The sequence below is a fragment of the Lineus longissimus genome, chromosome 18, assembly GCF_910592395.1.
Source record: "Lineus longissimus chromosome 18, tnLinLong1.2, whole genome shotgun sequence".
Taxonomy (NCBI): Eukaryota; Metazoa; Nemertea; class Pilidiophora; order Heteronemertea; family Lineidae; genus Lineus; species Lineus longissimus.
This window is the reverse complement of record NC_088325.1, coordinates 5,201,346-5,220,939: the sequence shown is the minus strand read 5'-3', so window position 1 is coordinate 5,220,939 and position 19,594 is coordinate 5,201,346. Positions and strand designations below refer to the sequence as shown.

At 43.2% G+C, this 19,594-nt stretch overlaps 2 protein-coding genes across 2 annotated transcripts in view; one reads left to right on the top strand and one right to left on the bottom strand.

The window, feature by feature from the left end:
- Nucleotides 1-19,594, bottom strand: part of LOC135502518 (uncharacterized) — a 476,607-nt gene that overhangs the window by 362,728 nt on the left and 94,285 nt on the right. The window lies entirely within an intron of this gene.
- On the top strand, nt 4,304-6,728 carry LOC135502630 (uncharacterized). The gene is made up of 2 exons (XM_064795580.1): nt 4,304-4,384; nt 5,118-6,728. Exons 1-2 carry the CDS (start codon nt 4,304-4,306, stop codon nt 6,726-6,728), a joined length of 1,692 nt encoding a protein of 563 aa, XP_064651650.1.

Here is a 19,594-nt window from a genome sequence, read left to right as displayed (position 1 = left end):
CTTTTACCTCATCTACGTCAAGTTTTGTTGGCCATCGCCCCTTTCCGGTATTAGGCCAGGTGCATATTGGCTTGGTAATTTTAATCAAAACCCACCTTAGCGACAGTTTTAGCTTCATGGAACATTCACCCCGTACTTCGAATGTTGTGGCTTTTTGTAAGGCTTGCGAAACCTGTCAATTATTCAGGTTCTTATTTGTGCGATGGTGCATTACCTCAACAGATAAAAATGGTGTGACCAGATCTTTCAAGGCAGATGTGACTTATTTTGCAGACGTTTGACATGTCGTTTTATAAAGGAAACAAAATTTGATTTGATGATGAAATAACTCTCCTCTTTGTTTTGTTACAATCGTATGATAAGTAAGGCTGACCATGATGATGTTCTATCCACTCATCTTAAACAAAACATTCTGCCTTCACTAGATAGAATAGAAATCCTTCACGAATGTGGACAGTGTGGCTACTGCTGTTAAATTACAGCATGCTAGAGTGATACACCTTACTGCAATGTATACAATGAGACCAAGGCGATCGAAGAGCCAGACCGATTAAGTCTTCTCGTGATGTTTTTCGACCAATCTTAGACCAAAATAAGGAGATATGAATGAAACAAGGGCGAGTTTCAAAAAGTGAATACGTTCGACACATTTATTTTACACTTCTATGAAAAGCTTTGAAATACAGAGTACCCGATCTTCGGATTGCAAGTCGGATAACCCATGTCGTCCTTTCAACCGACATGTCTGATCGTGAATGCGTGAATGTTAGAATGAGCAATATCGCGCACGAATAAAATATTTCTATTAAAAACATGAAAAACATAAACATTCAAACACTAGCCCGTATTTTTTAAACATCAAGGTAATCATAGAAATTTTGAATGCCTGATGGATTTGATACATTCTCTGAAGAAATTACCTATCAATCACGACCACCAATGTCACAATACAGGGTGGTCCAAAAAAACGCAACCGGATACTTCCACCACCAGGAGGTTAAACCATTGATATCAGTGGATGAGAAATCTTTCTAGGAGAGGAATGATACCAAGATCGCCCGATCAGGTTCAGCATTTTTTGTTTTAGAGCCTTTTTATGAAGCACATACAGGCTTCATTCGCGCAAAGGAATAATCGAATTGTGCTGGTAAATTGAACTTCGTAAGTAGGTGGATTAAATGGCAGATATTTCATCGGGAATGAACGTCAATCAATAATAACATGGCGGTAATATAACTATAAATAATTATGCCTACAGCGAGCAGAGACGATCGTAAAACCAACTTTTATTTCATGCATGGCCTATAACCTAGGGTAGTTGATAAAGTATGGAATTAGTGAAACCTTGGAAACACTGATAAACCTTGGAATATTCAATGTAAACCATGGAATCACTGTGCAAATAGCGCGGGAAATCGGGTGCGTTCCTTTCACGATTTATACCCTCCCAACTGACAGTCTCGTCCCAGCTGACTTTATTGATAGCAATTTGCCAGTTAGTTCAGAAGCCAACATTTTTAATGTGGAGGATGACGTCATCAATTGGCAATGCACTGTGGTCGTTAAAATATTTTATTTCTCTTCAATGGAAGCAAAAATTAGTTTTTATGATTGTTTTGTATTCCATAGACGATAAAGTATTATGCTCGGTACTAGATGCACGAGATCATAGGACAAACACAAACGTGAATAAAAAAAGCCGTTTAGAACTGGTGACGACACAAAGATCTCTGCATCCCTCGATGCGTACTGGAAGATGTAAGAAATCGCTCACGGCGAAGGAAATTTTCATCCGCAAACTTCGGTAATAAACATACATGACTAGGCTTCTTTTATTCATCGTTTGTTATAAAATATCAGTCAATCATAGACAATTAGGCCTAGACATAGTCGTCAACCTTATCCATGCATAATGCATGACAGGCCCCCAACTTCCCAAGCAACTCGTCTGATCGAAAAGGCCCCGTGTGGTGGTGGCGTATTTATAAGCGGAGCGCTATTGGTCCATATTATGGGTGTGTGGTGGGCGTGTCTTCCCATATTTGGGAGATCAGTACTGTACACTGGAGGCGAGGTACAACTGGGTTGTTTTAAAATATAGACTATTGAATCGGATATGCGACAGATTTCTAAATTACCATAAAATTCCGATCTGATCATGTAAGAATAAGCTCCAAATGTTGATTCGTAACCACGTTAGGTTCGAATGGCATTATTTCATGTTTTTATGCATTTTTAGGACTGATTCCAAGGTTTATCACTGGTTCCAAGGTTTCACTGATTCCAAGCTTTATCAACTACCATAACCTAGGGCAGCAGGCCAACAAAGTACGTACATCTCATTGCATGTGACGCACGCATTAGGATTTTCTGTACAGACTAATGCATGAATGTATGGATGTATCATGTATAGCAGTAGTAACAGAGCATGCACTCCGCATAACCTATCAAATGCATCATGAAATTCCGGGGGAAATCCATATCCGTATTTGGTATTGAAGTGCAAAGTGCGGACCATGTGCGTTTATTTACATCACGTGACCTGTATAATGTGGTTTTGATAAAAGGTCATGCGCGACACCAAGAGGCGTTTACTAGATCTATGCTACAATGTATGTCAATAATCCATTTGCATTTTCTTTCCATCCGAGTGTTCATTTGTTGGACATGTTAGATATCGACGTAACTACACAATCGATCTGGTGCCTTTTCGAAGAACGATTACTTCGCAAATGGATTTCGCGGTGTTGAAATACTCCCAACATGTCCAATTGGAAAGTTGCCAACAAATGGATTTCGGGGCAATCTAGGTTCCATTTTCAGCTAAATGTGTTGTTTTTGGCAAGTCTCCCAAATTGGAAAGTACTTCGCAACACCGAAGCGAAAGTATTTTTTTCACTGAAGTTGCGTTTTCCATTGATTTTCTCCTTTATTTCGAAGAGAAACAGCTGATAGAGCCAGCAAATGACGACGATTCACCTTATTTTCTGGCTTTGTCAGCTGATTGGTAGTTATGCGTAAACCATGCCATCACCATATCCAGTACAAAAGTTCTGAAGTGCAGCCAGGACTGGCTCGTGCATATCTTGTGTGGTCACGTATCAGCAAAAGTTTAAGTCCTTGACCTATTTTGGTAACCCGTGTATGTACTTACAGTAGAGTGCGCATATATCGATCTCTCTCTAGCTCAGTTGGTAGAGCGGAGGACTGTAGTGCGTAAAATCTTGGAATCATTAGGTCACTGGTTCGAATGAGAGACACATTTTAGTTATACTTCTTTGTTAAACACGAGTTCGTGCGACACTTGAAAAAAAAACTTGATATTTTATTTTTACAAAGTACATGTAGCACTGTCGTATATGCTATACCAGTAAAAGAGGGTTGGATAGATGGTTTAAGGGAGACCCCTCCATCTACCGGTATTGAGTGTGCTTGAGCTACAGTGGACTTAGGTGTAAATAGTATATAGAGAGTTGGAGTGAGGAACAAAAACAAAAAATAATGAACTAAACAAAAAGAGTTGAAACAACAGAAATTAGGGGAATGAAAGAAATGGAGGAACCAAAAAGGCAAAATGAAAATTGACATTATGTTATATGCGTGTGATTGCCACCTCGCGCGAGAAATTGTAATTAAGAAGCGGTGAAATAAACGGAAAAGGGTTAAAAACCGAAAGAGGATGATGATGATGATGATGATGATGATGATAATGATGATGATGATGATGATGATGATGACGGTTATGATTTCATCTACTAGCAGACAAGTAATTATTTCGTCGTACATCACAGAGTAATGTTGCGCTTGTCTGCAATGCAGTTTTTAGAAGTAGGAAAGCCATACAAATCTGATTATTAAAAACCTCGAAAAATTTGTTTTTAAAGTTTCAGACAAAACGAAACCTGGTGAAGATGACAAGGATAGCTTCTTGAAATGGCTCGACAAACTCGGAGTCGCGCATCTCATTCTGCAGAAATCGGCAAAACAAATGCTGGTCAGTAGGCAGACGACAATATGTTTCTTCGTCTACAAGCCTCACCTCAGGGGCAAAGTGGTCCTGCTGCGCGGCAATCACCCCAGCTTTGGAGACAGTCATGCTAACCGCGCACTCGAGGCAAAAGAGGTCGCTCATGGATGGTGGGGCGCAGTTGCTAGGCTACCATTTGGCGCCACCTATAATTGGCAGTGGATTATACGGCGTGCGCAAGACCGGAAGTTGGTGACTGAGGAGGACGGCCACCGTCTCGGTTAAGCGTATTTTAAGCACCATGCGATTGTTTGCACCTGGAATGACTGTGTCGTCATGCTTAAGCGTTTCTTCGACCAGATTGTCATCAATCCGCGGGATGAATATGAAGGTCTGTCAGCCACCTTTCAAGAGAAGGTAAGGATAAAATAGACGGATATAAAAAAGAGGTCACGTACTTGTTCAGGGATGTACATATATGCGGGGGGGGGGGGGCTCCCAGAGGTCGCCAAAAATGTGTTTTTGACCATGATTCTATCTCACCCACCAATTGAGGGTTCGATAGAATCTTAATTAAACTTCAACTTACAGGTAGTTTCGTCTAATTTTTGTATTTTGGCCTAAAAAACTCAAAAAGTGTCTCACAAATATGTCGCTTTTGATCGAAGAGCTCTAAGAGATGACTGAAGTTCCATAAGACTGCATAAAAAGAGTCATTTTATTATGCTCCTTGAAGGATCTATTGAGAATTCTATCGCTTTGCCACTGGGAGTGATCTGGCTCTATTTAACAGTACGCGCAAGTGTACAGGAGTGAATGTCAACAAAATGATCCTGTGGCTACGAACCACAAAAACATTATTAGCATATCTTTTGAGATGGCTAATTTGATCCCAAAAGCTACGCCGGCAAACATCAGGCTCAAAGTCCATCAGAATGTTTAGCAGAAACAGCTTAGGTCATGATATCAGAGGAACTACATTATGATTGCACAGATAGCAGCCCTACTTGGGAGTGTGACCATGCATTGATGCTAATTGGTCTATTAGTGATGCGGGGCCCTGTGTATTTACCAATAAAACCTCGTTCGCAGACTCCGTATTGAACTGTTTTAAATTCAGATTGTTCTGAAGCTGATTGGTCAATTGCAGGTGCGTAACCACACTAGTTCTCAAGGATTAATGAATGAAGGAGGCAGTCAAGGGCAGCCAAAGGCGAGGAATGACAAATCTGCAACGGATGGAGGAGCCGAAAGACCAGGAGGGTCAGCAGTACCAGGGGCGAGCAAAAAGCAACAACCCACAAAACTTAAGAGATTGATGCAAGTTGTACTGCAACGCATTACTGAGGGAAATGATAAAGAGGAGCCAAGGCAGGAAAGGGGCAACATACCAGATATAGCAGGACAACCATCTTCGGCAACTGATAGACCATCCGAGCCAGCAAGCATAAGCACGAAAGGGCATCTCGCCACGGTGGTGTCGAAAGTGTTCCGACTCAAATATCAAGCGCGACGTGAAGAGCAGGCGGAATCAACTGAAATGCTCGAAAAGCCCACAGTATCTCACAAACGCAAAGAGGAGCATTTAGCAGAAGCAGTAGGGAACGAGGGGTCGGTTGACTCAAGGAAGCGGCGCACAGGGACGGTGCCAATGAAGGACCGGCGGCAATCCACCGGAACAGAGTGTCTAAAAGAACTTGAACAACAAGCGGCATCAAATGAAGTGCCCGAAAATCCCACAGTGTCACACACACGCAAAAAGTGGCGATCAACAGCGCAAGCAGTAGCAAAGAGCGTGGAGTCGGTGGACCAAGAGAGGCGCACAGCGACATACACCCAAGTCCCGACGAAGGACCGGAGGCAATTCACGAAAGCAGAGGGTCATACAGTACGTGAACAACGGCCGGCATCTAATGAAATGCTCGAAAAGCCCGCAGTGTCTCACAAACCCAAAAAGGAGGAATTAATAGCGCAAGCAGTACTAAAGAACGAGGGGTCAGCGAACCAAAGGAAACGCACAGGGGCGGACTCCCAAGTCCCGACGAATGACCGGAGGCAATCCACGGAGACGGAGGGAGTTTTAAAAAGTGCACAACGGGTGGCATCTAATGGAAAGCTCGAAAAGCTCACAGAATCTAACAAAAGTAAAAAGAGACAATCAGCGGCGCAAGCAGTGGCAAAGAACGAGGGGTCGGCGTGCCAAAGGAAACGCACAGGGACGGCCACCCACGCCACAACTAAGGACCGAAGGCATTCCACGAAGGCGGAGGGAGTTTTAGAGTGTGCACATCAAGCGGCATCTAATGGAATGCTCGAAAAGCCCAAAGTATTTCACAGAAGCAAAAAGGAAAAACTAGCAGAAGCGGTAGAGAACGATGGATTGGTTGACTCGAGGAAGCCAAGGCTGGATAGGGAGAACATACCAGCTACAGCAGGTCAACCATCTACGGCAACTGACGGACCATCCGAACCAGCAACCAAAAGCACGAAAAGGCATTTCGCCGCGGTAGTTAAGAAAATGTTACGACTCAAAGCTCCAACGGAACCTGAACAACAGGGAGCATCAACTGAAATGCTCAAAAATCCTACAGTGTCTTTCAAAAGCAAAACGGAGCAATTAGCAGAAACAGCAGGGAAAGATGGGTCGGTTGACTCAGCTGGGGGACGCAGAGTGACGGACACCCCAGTCGCAACGCAGGTCCGCAAGCAGACCACGAAGTCAATGACAGAGGGACATAGTAAACAGTGGCCTCCAAAGTAGCAAACAAGTATTGGCATCTAGCAAAATTTCGCAATAAAAAAAATCACAGTTGGTGCAAAAAGAGCTACCAAATTACTTGTTTTTACTGATATATTAAAGAGTGTTCTCCATTGACAGCGTGCACCAGTATCGACTAAAGACCTTCTTTGCGTGCGTAAGCAGCTGGTGTTCTCGTCTCCAGCAGACGCATGCGTGAGAGGGAAGGCGTACGCCACAATCGGAAAATTTTGCGTGCGTGCTAAATGGACGGCCGCTTGTCGGCATTTTTCTTCTTCATCCTTCGATGTCGTTTCTTTTTCAAAGTCAGCCTGAACATATTAAATTCCGGCAGGATCTCTCCCTTGTCTCCATCGTTGCGGCAGAGAGCAACCACGGACTTGTAATCGCGTTTCTTGCTGCCTCTCCCGAGGGCAAACCACACCAAGAAACCATTCCGGGGACCGCTGATGCGGTAGCTGTGGCATGTTGTACCTCCGACAGTGTTCATCCACATAACCTTCAAAAGAGAGCGAAAAAATCTGTTATAGATTACACTAGCCCCTATGCAAATTCACCCGGTTCTTCAAATTGTCACTAACGCTGGCTTTTACTTAACTTGGCGTTGAGTCTAAGGGCTGAACTGAAGGAGATAACGGCAAGTTAATGCCACCAGTCCCAGGTTAGTTCGTCTCAACTCACGAAATGTTCTAGTGCACAACCAGAACAAACTACATGCATCTAGTTATCAAGAAAGGCGTATCTTCTAAAGAAACTTACAGAAGGAAAAACGATTTTACTGGTTGCGACACTCATGAATCATCTTTTATGCTTAGCTGGAGGAAGAATTTGGAAAAATGTACATGAAAATCGCCGATAGAACGTTTTTTGCATACTTCGTAGTTCGTCGTCCGTAGCTCTTCCCAAGGGTAGCCAAACCTACTATTTCATTGTGGCCGAAGGCCAAAACAGCACACCGTGATGATATCATTTCCTCGTAAAAAATAGTGGTAGGCAAAGCAGAATCGTACCTGTTCCTTCCCGGGACACTTGAAAGATATTCCAAGTGCGTACATGCTGTGCACGACGCCGTTCTGCTCTGAGAGATCCCGCCCGGCCACCAGAACCCAATGACCGTTCCAGTGCCATGCCACTGACTGCGGGCTGAAGTTCTTCCAGATCTGATTATTCCAGTAGGGATTAAGATTTTCAAGGCGCGAGACATCCAATACGGTTGTGCCGAGATTTCTGCTATCCAAAAGATATACCTGGAATATGGATTGAGATGTTCAAAACCGGGGATAACCATCACGTATAAATGTGCTGAGACGCATATTGTCCAGACGGGGTATTCAAAAACACTTGATCGCGAAAACACTGGACTGGAGCGGATTGGAATTGTATATTTTTCATTCATGGAATGATTGTTTCCTGTTAATTAGCAAGTTGTTTCGGACAGCGCTATCAATTTTGGCTTTTTTTTACATGTGTAATTGGTATGTTTTGAAATGGAATACGACATAGTTTTTGACAAGTGCTCAGTAATGATAGGACAAATGACGGGACAAGTCACAGCTACACGGATTCAGACCTACCCAACTACTTGTATATCTAATCCCGGTGATGACAGCCTATGAACTACTGTCTGTGACAGATCAAATACTGGGTAGCTTGACACTGCTAAATACCTCCCGGCAATGCGTGCCATTTGGGTGTTTTCCAAAAAAAACGGCGAGACTCCAACGTGAACGCCCATCCAATTGTTTGACTTCCCGATAAATATGTCTCGAACAATGGAAAAGGCGGCGTTCGCGTTTGCGTTTCGGCGGCTTTGTAAAATCTCCCTAGCTATACACGCGTGAAGTACGGACATGACGGAGGGTTTTTTCCACATTTTGAACTGATTTATTGACTATTACTTTGGCTTACCCCACTATTTCTCATTCCCGTGATGACAGCAACGATGTAACCCTTGTCACTGACAGACCAGATAGGTATCTTGTCACTGGCAAACACTTCTCTGCCTTCGTTTAGGCACCCGATACGCTTGAAGCTGTACGGAGGGTTATCCTCATCAAAGCGCCCGTCAAACTGCAGTAATAAAAACCGTATACCGTATTAATGAGTATTTAGGTGCAATGCGCTAACATTCAGGATGAACCTATCTCCCGAATATTAGCGCATGCGCTTAACAGTGAGAAAAAATAAAGCAAAGATAACTTACCAAACCTATGTTGTTTATTGTTCCAAGTACATGACTCAAACTCAGCGGCTTTACGCTGCCCACAACGAAAATATATTTAGACCTTACATCTTCTTCTGCTTCCGACTTAAGAGCGCGGAGATTTTGTGCCTGAGACAGAAAACTGAATGTGAGATTTAAAAAAACCTGCCTTAGTGTATTCGTATAGATCAAAAAAGTAGTTCACGCTGCTCCCGTTTCCTGATTTCATGGTCAGAGCTACAGCAAAACTACCATTTATAAGATGGCGTACTTCCACTGTTGACATTCCATCACTGTGGAGATCAGCACAACCATAGTATCTACCATGCACGCTCAAGAAATGGACACAACCTGGAACAGCAATGGGGAAATCACGAGTGGCAATATATTCAGAGCACTGGGTTCATATTACGGGGCTGAGTTCGACTCTCAGAAGAATAATGCTGTTTCGTCTAAACGTCCTTGAGTAAGACGGACACTGAACTGCGCCGTCGCCATTCGAATGAGACACTAAAACGACTTTCCTTGAAGCTAAAATTCGTGCCAGGTAGAAGAAAATACTCTTCTATGTTAACTGCACATGTGGCTGGAGATGGATTCCTTCACCGCTAGCCTGGCCGAAGATAACGGAGACAATTATAGGCCGGCCATATATCGAAATTGGCACCTAACCGTGGTAGATCTACCGGTAGGCCTATTAGTGACTTCTGGGGAGGACATTTGTCCCCCTGCCCCCCCCCCCCCCCACCCTGGCCCCCACTAGCTTCACCCATGCAATTCATTGTTAATCTCCAGTCATGCCAGTAGGAAGCCACGGCGGCCAAGCACAATGCATAGGCCTGCATATCATTGTTTATTACCATGCAGTTTGAGTCCATGGCCAAACGAAGCCCCAAGCTAAGAAAGTAGAATTCATATTTAATTGTGTAATATATGTGATGAATTCCTAACCCTCAGGCTCAGAAGGGCCCCCTATGTTGCTAAACAAATGCTCCAAGGAATCGCCCCAGGAGAAAATCTATATTTGGGTGTCAAACCCGTTTGTAAAATTACCCAACCAAACCCATCCCGACCCTGCAAGAAAACATTTGAGCGCTAACTCCACATGACCCCCAGGAACCCCCCCCCCCCCAACGACAGTTCTTCCAATCTAAATCTCGCCCCGCACAAGTCCACGAATGAGCATTATTCATATTTCCCGCGTTTAGAACTTATGACGTCACATGATCATCACCTTCCGTTTAGTTCATGACACGATGGAGGATGTAACAAATCGTCCACAATTCCCACATTGTCGCGCTGGCTCGAAAAAGCAGCGTGTGGCCTTGATGTGGAGGTGAGTTCACTAATACTTCATTCTCGAATATCAGTATATAGACCATGACATGAGCCCATGTACTAGATTGTTAAACTTCCTTGAAGTGACATGTCACATGATGAATGATTTGGCAGTGACTCACCCCGCCCCTGGTGACTCACTCAACCAAGAAGTAGCCTGCTTGTGACTTGATTTACATGGATGCTGAACAACTCAACAACTCCATATTGTGAGCCTAGGCCTAATTACAAATACCGTACTCAAGAACTTCGGTCCCGGATATGACGATGGTACTGTTCCTCACATAACTGACCAATCAGCTAACACTACAGAGTTAGCAGATGACGTTGCGCAGTCTGCTTACATGTGTGCATGATTTAGTATCGCCCTAAATCCTCCACTACAAAACGTATTACAAAACAGTAGTATATGAAAATCACACTTTAAAACAGAATCCAACTGTTTTACACAGAATCTAGGAGCACTTTGATTCTGTTTTAAAATGTGGATTTCATAGACCGGACTCGTTCAGGACTCTTGGAAAAATCAGTTCTGGCCGGTTAAAACAACGTAAATTCAAAAGTTCTACTTCACCTTTATAGTATCACTGGACACCGCCTTGGTAAATGTTTCGTGTCCCCGGGTGTCTTTTCATTAAAACGTTCAGTTCGTGTTTGTTCATATTTATTTTCCTGCTCCTTTCACCCCGCCGTGACTGTAATACACGTTTTGATCGGCATCAATTTCCACGAAAGAATCGTATTCGTATAAAACTATGAGATTCACTGTTTCGGTGGTGGCCGTGGATGGCTTGATTTCCACTCCGACATCACCATTTTTTGCGAGTTGAAAAGCACTCGATCCCGCGTCATCCGGCGCTAAATTGAAGACGTACAAGGCATATCCATCCACATAGTCGTCTAGTGATATGTCGTTGCTCTTGTTGGCCGGCCACAACTTGCTCCCCCGAAAGAGCGTCATGTATCCATTCACCACATTTTTCGCGGTAAAATCCACCTTTAGTTCCCCGTACTTTAAAACAGAATCCAACTGTTTTCGTCTAAATTAGCAGAATCCAACACAGAATCTAGGAGCACTTTGATTCTGTTTTAAAATGTGGATTTCATAGACCGGACCCGTTCAGGACTCTTGGAAAAATCAGTTCTACACGTTTTAAATGCAAATGCCGCAAAAATTGCAACGCATTTTAAACGCAAATGGACTTCCCATTTTCCGTTGCATTTGCATTCAAAATACACATGTATGTTGGTCTGAAAGACATTAAAATGGAAATTCCAGGTAACCGAACTGATGTTTTCCCCTTTTCCACTTACTGATCTACCAACGATATATTGTCTCCCTTACCTCCGCCCATACAGCTGAAGAAATGCAGGTTATTTTTCTGTACATTGCGCGCCTCACTTCATGGTCCATCTCACCCAAATTTGACTTTGAGCTGATTCTGCCGTATGCAATGTACATTCTCTCTATGCGAAAAATAATGTAGCACTAAGGCGAACCCGTTTTACACATACCGCATTTTCCATGGCTATACTGCGTTGTCAATATGAGTGGGATTTAGAAATATCTACACGGGTTTGCACTATTGATTTTCAGGTTTCAGTGCAAGGCACACTGTGGTTTTTGAGCGAGACACAGAAATGCTTGTGTGATATCAGACCTTGATCGAGGAGCAGCGATGGCTAACTTATTACCATTTTGTGTACTACAATTATGCCATTTATCTGAGCGAGTATTAGTCGATCAGCTTCAGCTTGAAATAGACAGCATGATGTGTTTTTCGTCTTGCTCGTGGCCTTTTGTTTCTCCATTTACAGCGCATTTTGTTATCAGCTTCAGCTTGAAATAGACAGCATGATGTGGTTTTCGTCTTGCTCGTGAACTTTTGTTTCTCCATTTACAGCGCATTTTGTTGGCCAAACCTTTGTAGTAAACATCAATATATCATTTGATGACGAATTTATCTTGCTCGCGGCCTTGAGTTCCTCCATTTAACATGATTTAGTTGGCAAAAGGAACAACACCCCAGCTTCGTAATCATCAATATATCATTTGATGACAATTTTATCTTGCTCGCGGGAATGAAATCCTCCATTTAACATGATTTAATTGGCAAAAGGGAACAACACCCCGGCTTCGTAATCATCAATATATCATTTGATGACAATTTTATCTTGCTCGCGGGAATGAAATCCTCCATTACCCATGATTTATTTGACATAAAGCGAACATTAGCTCTAATTACGATTCGGAAGAGCCCCTGAATGCAGATCGAGACCTTGACACGATTCTTTGCTCGCTCTAAACCAATGGTGATCGGTATTTTTGTGGACGTCACAGAATAATCTCTTCTAGCCGAAGTATCACCAACGCCCCAGAGCTCATTTCCCTCAGAATCTGTGTCATTGGAGGATATTAGACGCGTGCCAAGTCACACAGTCCCCAGTTTTCAATTATTATTATTCACACCGCGTGTTTTCTTCTTCCTAGTGTATTTAATAGTAAAGGACCTTCATTTTCGAGTAAGTATCGCAAAACCTTTCTCCTCTTTCCTTTTTTTTTGGAAACTATTCTCCGTGCAGAAATTATACTCTACTCACAAGCTGCGGGATCCTTCTTATTTCCTGGTGTAATTGTAACCTTTTTTTTTTTCTGCAGGAATTTCTCTACTGCTGCTGCTATTGATCGATCGATCGTCGAATAGTTCTAATCCAAAAAACATTCCTCTTCCAAGTAAGTTAAATATTTTTTCTCAGAAAACTGATGCAGCGGAGTCTTTGCAGAATGAACGGTCTAAGATTTTTCAGAAAAGATGAGTTTTTTCATTCTTAAATCAATAATTAACTGCAAACTCGGACAAACGCTTATAAATTTCGATAAGCCACCCGGACGGGAGTTGTGCGTAGACTTAGAAAATGTTTTCGGAAATAAGCGACTTATCTCTCGAGTAAAACTTTCAAACGGTTGGGCTTTTCGCCAATTCATCGATTACACTATCGGTGTTTCAAAATCAGGGTTTCTGTCAATCTATATTGTCAAAGATTTTGAGTATTGGTCGCTCGGACCAGGATTCAAGTGGATTTTACGATTCGTCGAAGCTAGGGTGTCTTGTTTTTCTGAACGTATGAAGGATGCCCCAAAAACGACAATTTGTGAAAAAATCCGATTCAAATCGAGAGATGCCGTTTTTAAACTGATACAAGGAGGTTTGAGTTTTGAGAAGAATTCACCACAAGCAGTGTGGTTTAAACAGTTGATCAGGGTTTTTGTGAAATCTAGAGAAGATGCAGTATTACTAGCTCTCGAGGAATTTTTTCACGAATTTACCGCCGAAACAGGAATTTTAGTGTTTATTCAACGCCCATTCGCCTCGGAAATCCCGGACTTACTAAGAGGTATATATTTTTTACAACGTCATCATAATCACTCGGCCTCTGGAGACAAAAAGTCTACAGCAATTATTCGATTTTTCAATAATGCCGCTTTATCTGGGACTGTAAACGGGAGTAGCTTAAACTTAATCAGGCTTTTATCGAGAAAAGTTTTTCAATTTTGCAGACATTACGGCGAAGCTGAATCTCGATTCATTTCAATTTGCAGTCTGTTGCACAAGTGTGCTCCGAAGACGACTCGGTCATCAATCAAGGCGCGAGGACCGAAGAAGCAGCCCCCGTCCTGATACCGGCCCCTACAAGCGGTACTCGGCGAGAATCGATCCAAAAACGTAAAAGGGATGGTGGAGACGATGATGATGAGGCAGATGAAGATGATTTAAACGACGAACGGCGGCCCGCGGAGGACCCCGCGACCATGAATGCTAAAGAAACCCCAGCCCTCGCTACAATTAGTGCGCCGGATGCTCAGCCACAGAAAAAAAAGAAGAAAAAGCGAAGAGAGGACCATGATCATCAGTCCGTCCTATGTACAGTCGAGGGATCACATCTTCAAGTGAGTATGCGGGCCTATTCCATTATTTTGGTAGGAACCTGTAGTATTAAGCATTCAGTATGCGTCGCACAGCCCTTAACGCTGCTTTTTTTTGTTCTTTCTTGCGCGCGGGGATGAAAATATCTTAACAACTATAATCTTTTATTTCATTTTACAGACAGTGCCGCGAGTGATGTGTCTCGAGGAAGGACCGACCATTGCTTTAAAGGAAGAAGCCACCACCCCCGCCCCAGTCGGTACAAATGATGTTCATCATCAGAAAAAGAAAAAGGCCAAAAGGGCTAGGAGAGTAGAACAACATCATATTGTTGAAGAAGATGGGGAAGGGCGATTCACAAACTCGGAGACGAAACATCTCCCTCAGGCTAAGGCCCAACACGCAGATTCGCAGCAAGCGGAGAAGGAACGACCGTGCGCTCCATCACCGTCGCCAGTCGTCTGCAGTATCGTCGACGGCGGTGAATCTCATCTTCAAGTGAGTATAGGCCAAATTCCGTTTTTACGCTGCTAAACTCAAATAATATTCGTTCTTGATTTCAAAACCGGGTATTTCTCATGCCCCCGTAGATCCGTTTGAACTTAAATAAAATCGGCAAACAGAAGATACACCTTTCAACATATAGATTTCTGTTTTGTTAATACAATATCATTTTCTTATATTCTATCATGTTTTTTGTTGTTGCTTGATTCTGCAGGTCTGTACCCCGTCGACGAAAAATAAGAAAACTAAACCCGAAAGAAATGAGCATCGGGCTTCAACGAAAAACCGAGTGCGTGATAAAGAATCCTCTCAATCAAAGAAGAAGAAGTATCGAGAGGGTCAGCAACCCTCGCGCAGAAAATGTTCCTCGCCCGTTATACAAGTACAGGGATGTGGGGTGGCCACACCACAGGAAGTCGTCTCAAATACATCGTTTGATACGGATCCACCCAGCACTAGCGAGGATGATAGCAGCGAGCAGGGCGAGCGAGCAGACTTCAACAGTTTCTTATGCCAAGAGGCGGACGCTGCAGAGGAGGGGACCTTATTTCATCGTCTCCGGGCTCGTACTAACCTAGCACTATCCAAGGCTGAACTCAACGTGACTCGGTTTCTTTCCAATCACTACTCATTTTTATATTCTAATCTAACAAATGAAACGGGACGGGCTAATTTTAGGGAATATTTTAACGCAGGCTTTGAACATTTTATTGAGCTAATTTTAGAAAAAGAAGTTCAACACAAGGTTTTCGTACGCTCTTCAGAGTACGCGAAACGCGTCAATAAGGCTCAGTGCCTAGAAAGCGAGTACGCCCGAAAACAAGAGGCTATCGCTCTTGGCGAAAAGGCAACACAATTCATGGATGAGGCCCTAATAAAAGTTAAAGAATTTCGCACAATTGTGCACTCGGCAGTAGAAGACTATACCAAAGACATAAACTATACAATGTTAGATAGGGCCGCGTTTGATGCGGAGGTTCAGTCCGCAAAAGATCTGACCAAAAAGATTTTTGCTCCCGTACTCAAAGCTCAACGAGTTTACGAGAATGAAGGGGAAAAAGGGCAATGTTTTGGGTGCGCCGAGAGAGAACTTAAATTTAAAAGTAATGATAAGATCCTCGGGAAATGCCTGTTTGTTTCTCGGTTGCCAAGAGAACTAAGGCAGCTTGAAATATTCCCTAAAACCGAGAAAGAACGTGAGAATGAGGCTCGTCTTCAGCGAGAGAAAATCGATTTAAACGGTCCGGAGCAGGGCGTCCGAAAACCGACCTTGCCCGGTAAAATCCCGACTGGAGGTAAGCGGTCGATGATCGGCATCAAGAACATCAAATGACTATCATCAAAAACGGGCTCACGGTTGGAAACCGAATTGGCTTCGGGTTTACGCCGGAAATATCCCTTTCATCCGAGAAGGGTGGCTTCGCCCGTTACCCGAAAAATTGGCCCCAAGATTTTTAGGAAATACGCCTCGTTAGATCAGATACGAACTGTACGAAGATCTGTTTTCCAATTCGATCGAGTGCTGCATTCTGCGGCCAAAACATTAAACTATAAGATTCCACAGTTTGTGGAGGAAAACTTTAAATGAGGCGCTCACGTATATTAGGCCTACATGAAACTTCACTAAATGTTAGATTTTTTCAGCGGACCTCCCATTTGCTAATGGGAATTTGCTTGGTACGTTCAATAAATGAATAAGAACGAAATACTCCTCCCATTTATTTGATAGTTGTGGTTCATTTTTTTTTGCATGAGAACCGGGTTGTTATAGTTTTTGCTCTACAAGAGATGACCCGCGTTGGATGTTGTTTAGTACGGAACTATAGTAGTAAATAGTCATATGAGGATGCGTCTTGCTGCCAGGAAGCAAAAGTCTGATTGTAGGAATCCTGTTAAATTAAGTAAATTAACAGAGGTTTACGCTCTGCATCAAGAGTCACCCAGCTTATTCCCTCCAAAGACGCGAATCCGGTACGACGAGAAACACTTTGGTCACGCGGCGGCGGCGGCGGCGGTGGCGCTGTATTGTGGAATAGCCTGCCTGCAGTCATACGTCGATTGGACAATTTGTCTCTCTTTAAAAAGGCGGGTTAAGCGTCAGCTTTTCCGAGAGCATTTTCAAATTGATAACTTCTTCTCAGTGGTAAAGCGCCTTTGAATCATTCTTCTGAAAAGGGCGCTTTAAAAATAAGGTATATACATTATGTACGCGGTACACCCATACAATCATACTGTTAGCTTTAGCCGTTTATCGTCTGCTCGAAGCTAAAACTGTCTCTCTTATTTTTGCAGCAAGATGTTCCACTGCGCACTCTTTAACGAAAAGTCATCTGTTAGTGAGTTGGAGATGCGCAGGGCGGAAGACTCCGCTAACAATTGGTTTGGAGAGGAGACTACAAAAGCGGAAGCCTTGTGGAGCGCCATTTCTTTCCGGCGCAGGGAATACGTGGAGTATCTTCTCGACGAGGAGTCTATCCACGATTCCCTGGCCCCGCGAGGACACGGCGCTGCCATTTTATTTGACCTCGTTTCGGGAGGAGGGGGGCTGGACGAGTTGATAGTTTTATTTTGTCGTAGAGTGCGGGAGGCGCAAATCGACCTCAATTTCAACGCTACGGCCGTTTATCCCGCATTTTTTTCTGTGTATTCGAGAAAAAGTATTCTCCTGCAGGCGATTCTGTTTGGGGGTCCCGAGACCTTTAACATCCTACTGGACTACGGGACGGATCCCGAATCATCTGTCCTAATCGGGGGGTTGGAATTTATCCTCCTCCCCGACACGGATTTTCAAGAATATTTTCTCTCGGAAACCGCCTCTGCCGTGTTCAATTTGATTCATAGATGGTGTAGGCAACCGATGAAAATACGAGAAAGCATGATTTTTCGGCTCTTGAAATTTGGCGATTTTATGCTTTCGATAGATAAAGAATCTGCTTTATCTATCCAAAATTTACTCAAAATTTGTTTTGAGAGGCTACCCAGTGAGTTTTTCGCAGCGCTGTTTAGCTTGAAGCGCCTGGTGAAGAATCGTAGCGAGTCGCCCCCAAGTCTTCTCCGGCTCGCTCGATTCTCCATCAGGAATCGACTGCAGCAGTTGCATCCTGCTGATCAGCTGCTATCCACCAGCGCTGCGGAACAGCTGGGGTTGCCTCTCTATCTCAGAGATTTTTTAGTACATAAGTTGATTCCGGCCCCCCTTTGAAGTAGTTAGTTAGTCAAATTATTTAAAATTTTATTTGAAAGCCCCGTAATCTATTCGATTCTTCGGTTTGCTCACAGGGGTGGTGTAGAATCGTATTATGAACATTTTTATCTTCATCAGAACTGAACAACAGTTGTATTTTATATATAATAATTTGATAGTGTCCATTCAGGGACACATCATTTTCTAGTTTGAAATTATTGTATAAGCGTTGATAGAACCTTTTTGTAGTAGATCGAATAGAGAAGAATAATATTGTCTAGAATAATTTTAAAAGCCCCGTAATCTATTCGATTCTTCGGTTTGCTCACAGCCGGGATGGTGGTGTCGAATCCCGGGGTGGTGTAGAATCGTATTATGAACATTTTTATCTTCATCAGAACTGAACAACAGTTGTATTTACTCTGGGAACGCGCTCAAGATCTAGAGCCAACCGAAAGGACCGCTAAGGGATTCGGTTCGACAGGGTTTTGATGTCGACATTCGAAAGAAGAAAAGTGTATTCCCAATCGATGTCTATATACTAGTGTGAATCTGATGACTACAAAGACCCTTCCTTCAATTGTCACTCGGAACATCTATACGTCTATGTCTATACCCTTTTAATTCGATTCTCGTCCAGGAGAAAGACATGGTGTTATTTTTAAAAGCGGACGCCGATCCCTCCTCCTGTGCTCAGCTGCTGGTGCCTGGATGTGGACAACTTCACCCCCCCAAGTGGCGCGTTTTCGTTCTGCCGACAAAAGTCAATGCCAGAGATCTGTTCATTTTCAATTGTGAGCTTGCTTTAGCAAAGGGGGCAGAATACGATGACAATTTATTTGAATTTGCATTTACTCAATATAGAAAATTCGAACTTGAACTTCATCCCCCCTTCGCGGAGATCTTGAAGAATATTAAGCAAGAACTACAGTCTAAAGAATTCGTTGAGTTTGATTTGCTCGAGGCAAACCTCATCCCCGCATACCTCAAGACGCTTTACGTTTTATCCAGAGCCGGCATGACCGCAGTTTGACTTTACAAATCACCCATTGAAATAATGTCTAAATCAGTGGATATAGACTGTTGCTGCGGACTATCTACCCCCAAAAAGTTATCGGATGTCTTCAGGAGATGTCCCTTCGGACATTTATGTTCAGCTTGCGCGCCCAATAGTCCTTGTATTCGCAATCTGCGAGCAGGTTTTTCAAACGCAGCTTTCTCGAAAGATAGGCGACAGGAAGGAGAATGCGAGCTAGACGCTGCCACGTTCGATGCCCTGAAGGACATCTGGACACACCGGGTTGGGTCCAGCGGCGGGAAAAACGAAAGCTTGGTTCTTAACCAATGTGAGCCCGGCCCTTTGAAGTAGTTAGTTTGAAATTATTGTATAAGCGTTGATAGAACCTTTTTCGTAGTAGATCGAATAGAGAAGAATAATATTGTCTAGAATAATTTTAAAAGCCCCGTAATCTATTTGATTCTTCGGTTTGCTCACAGCCGGGGTGGTGGTGTCGAATCCCGGGGTGGTGTAGAATCGTATTATGAACATTTTTATCTTCATCAGAACTGAACAACAGTTGTATTTAATATATAATAATTTGATAGTGCCCAGTCAGGGACACATCATTTTCTAGTTTGAAATTATTGTATAAGCGTTGATAGAACCTTTTTCGTAGTAGATCGAATAAAGAATAATAATATTGTCTAGAATAAT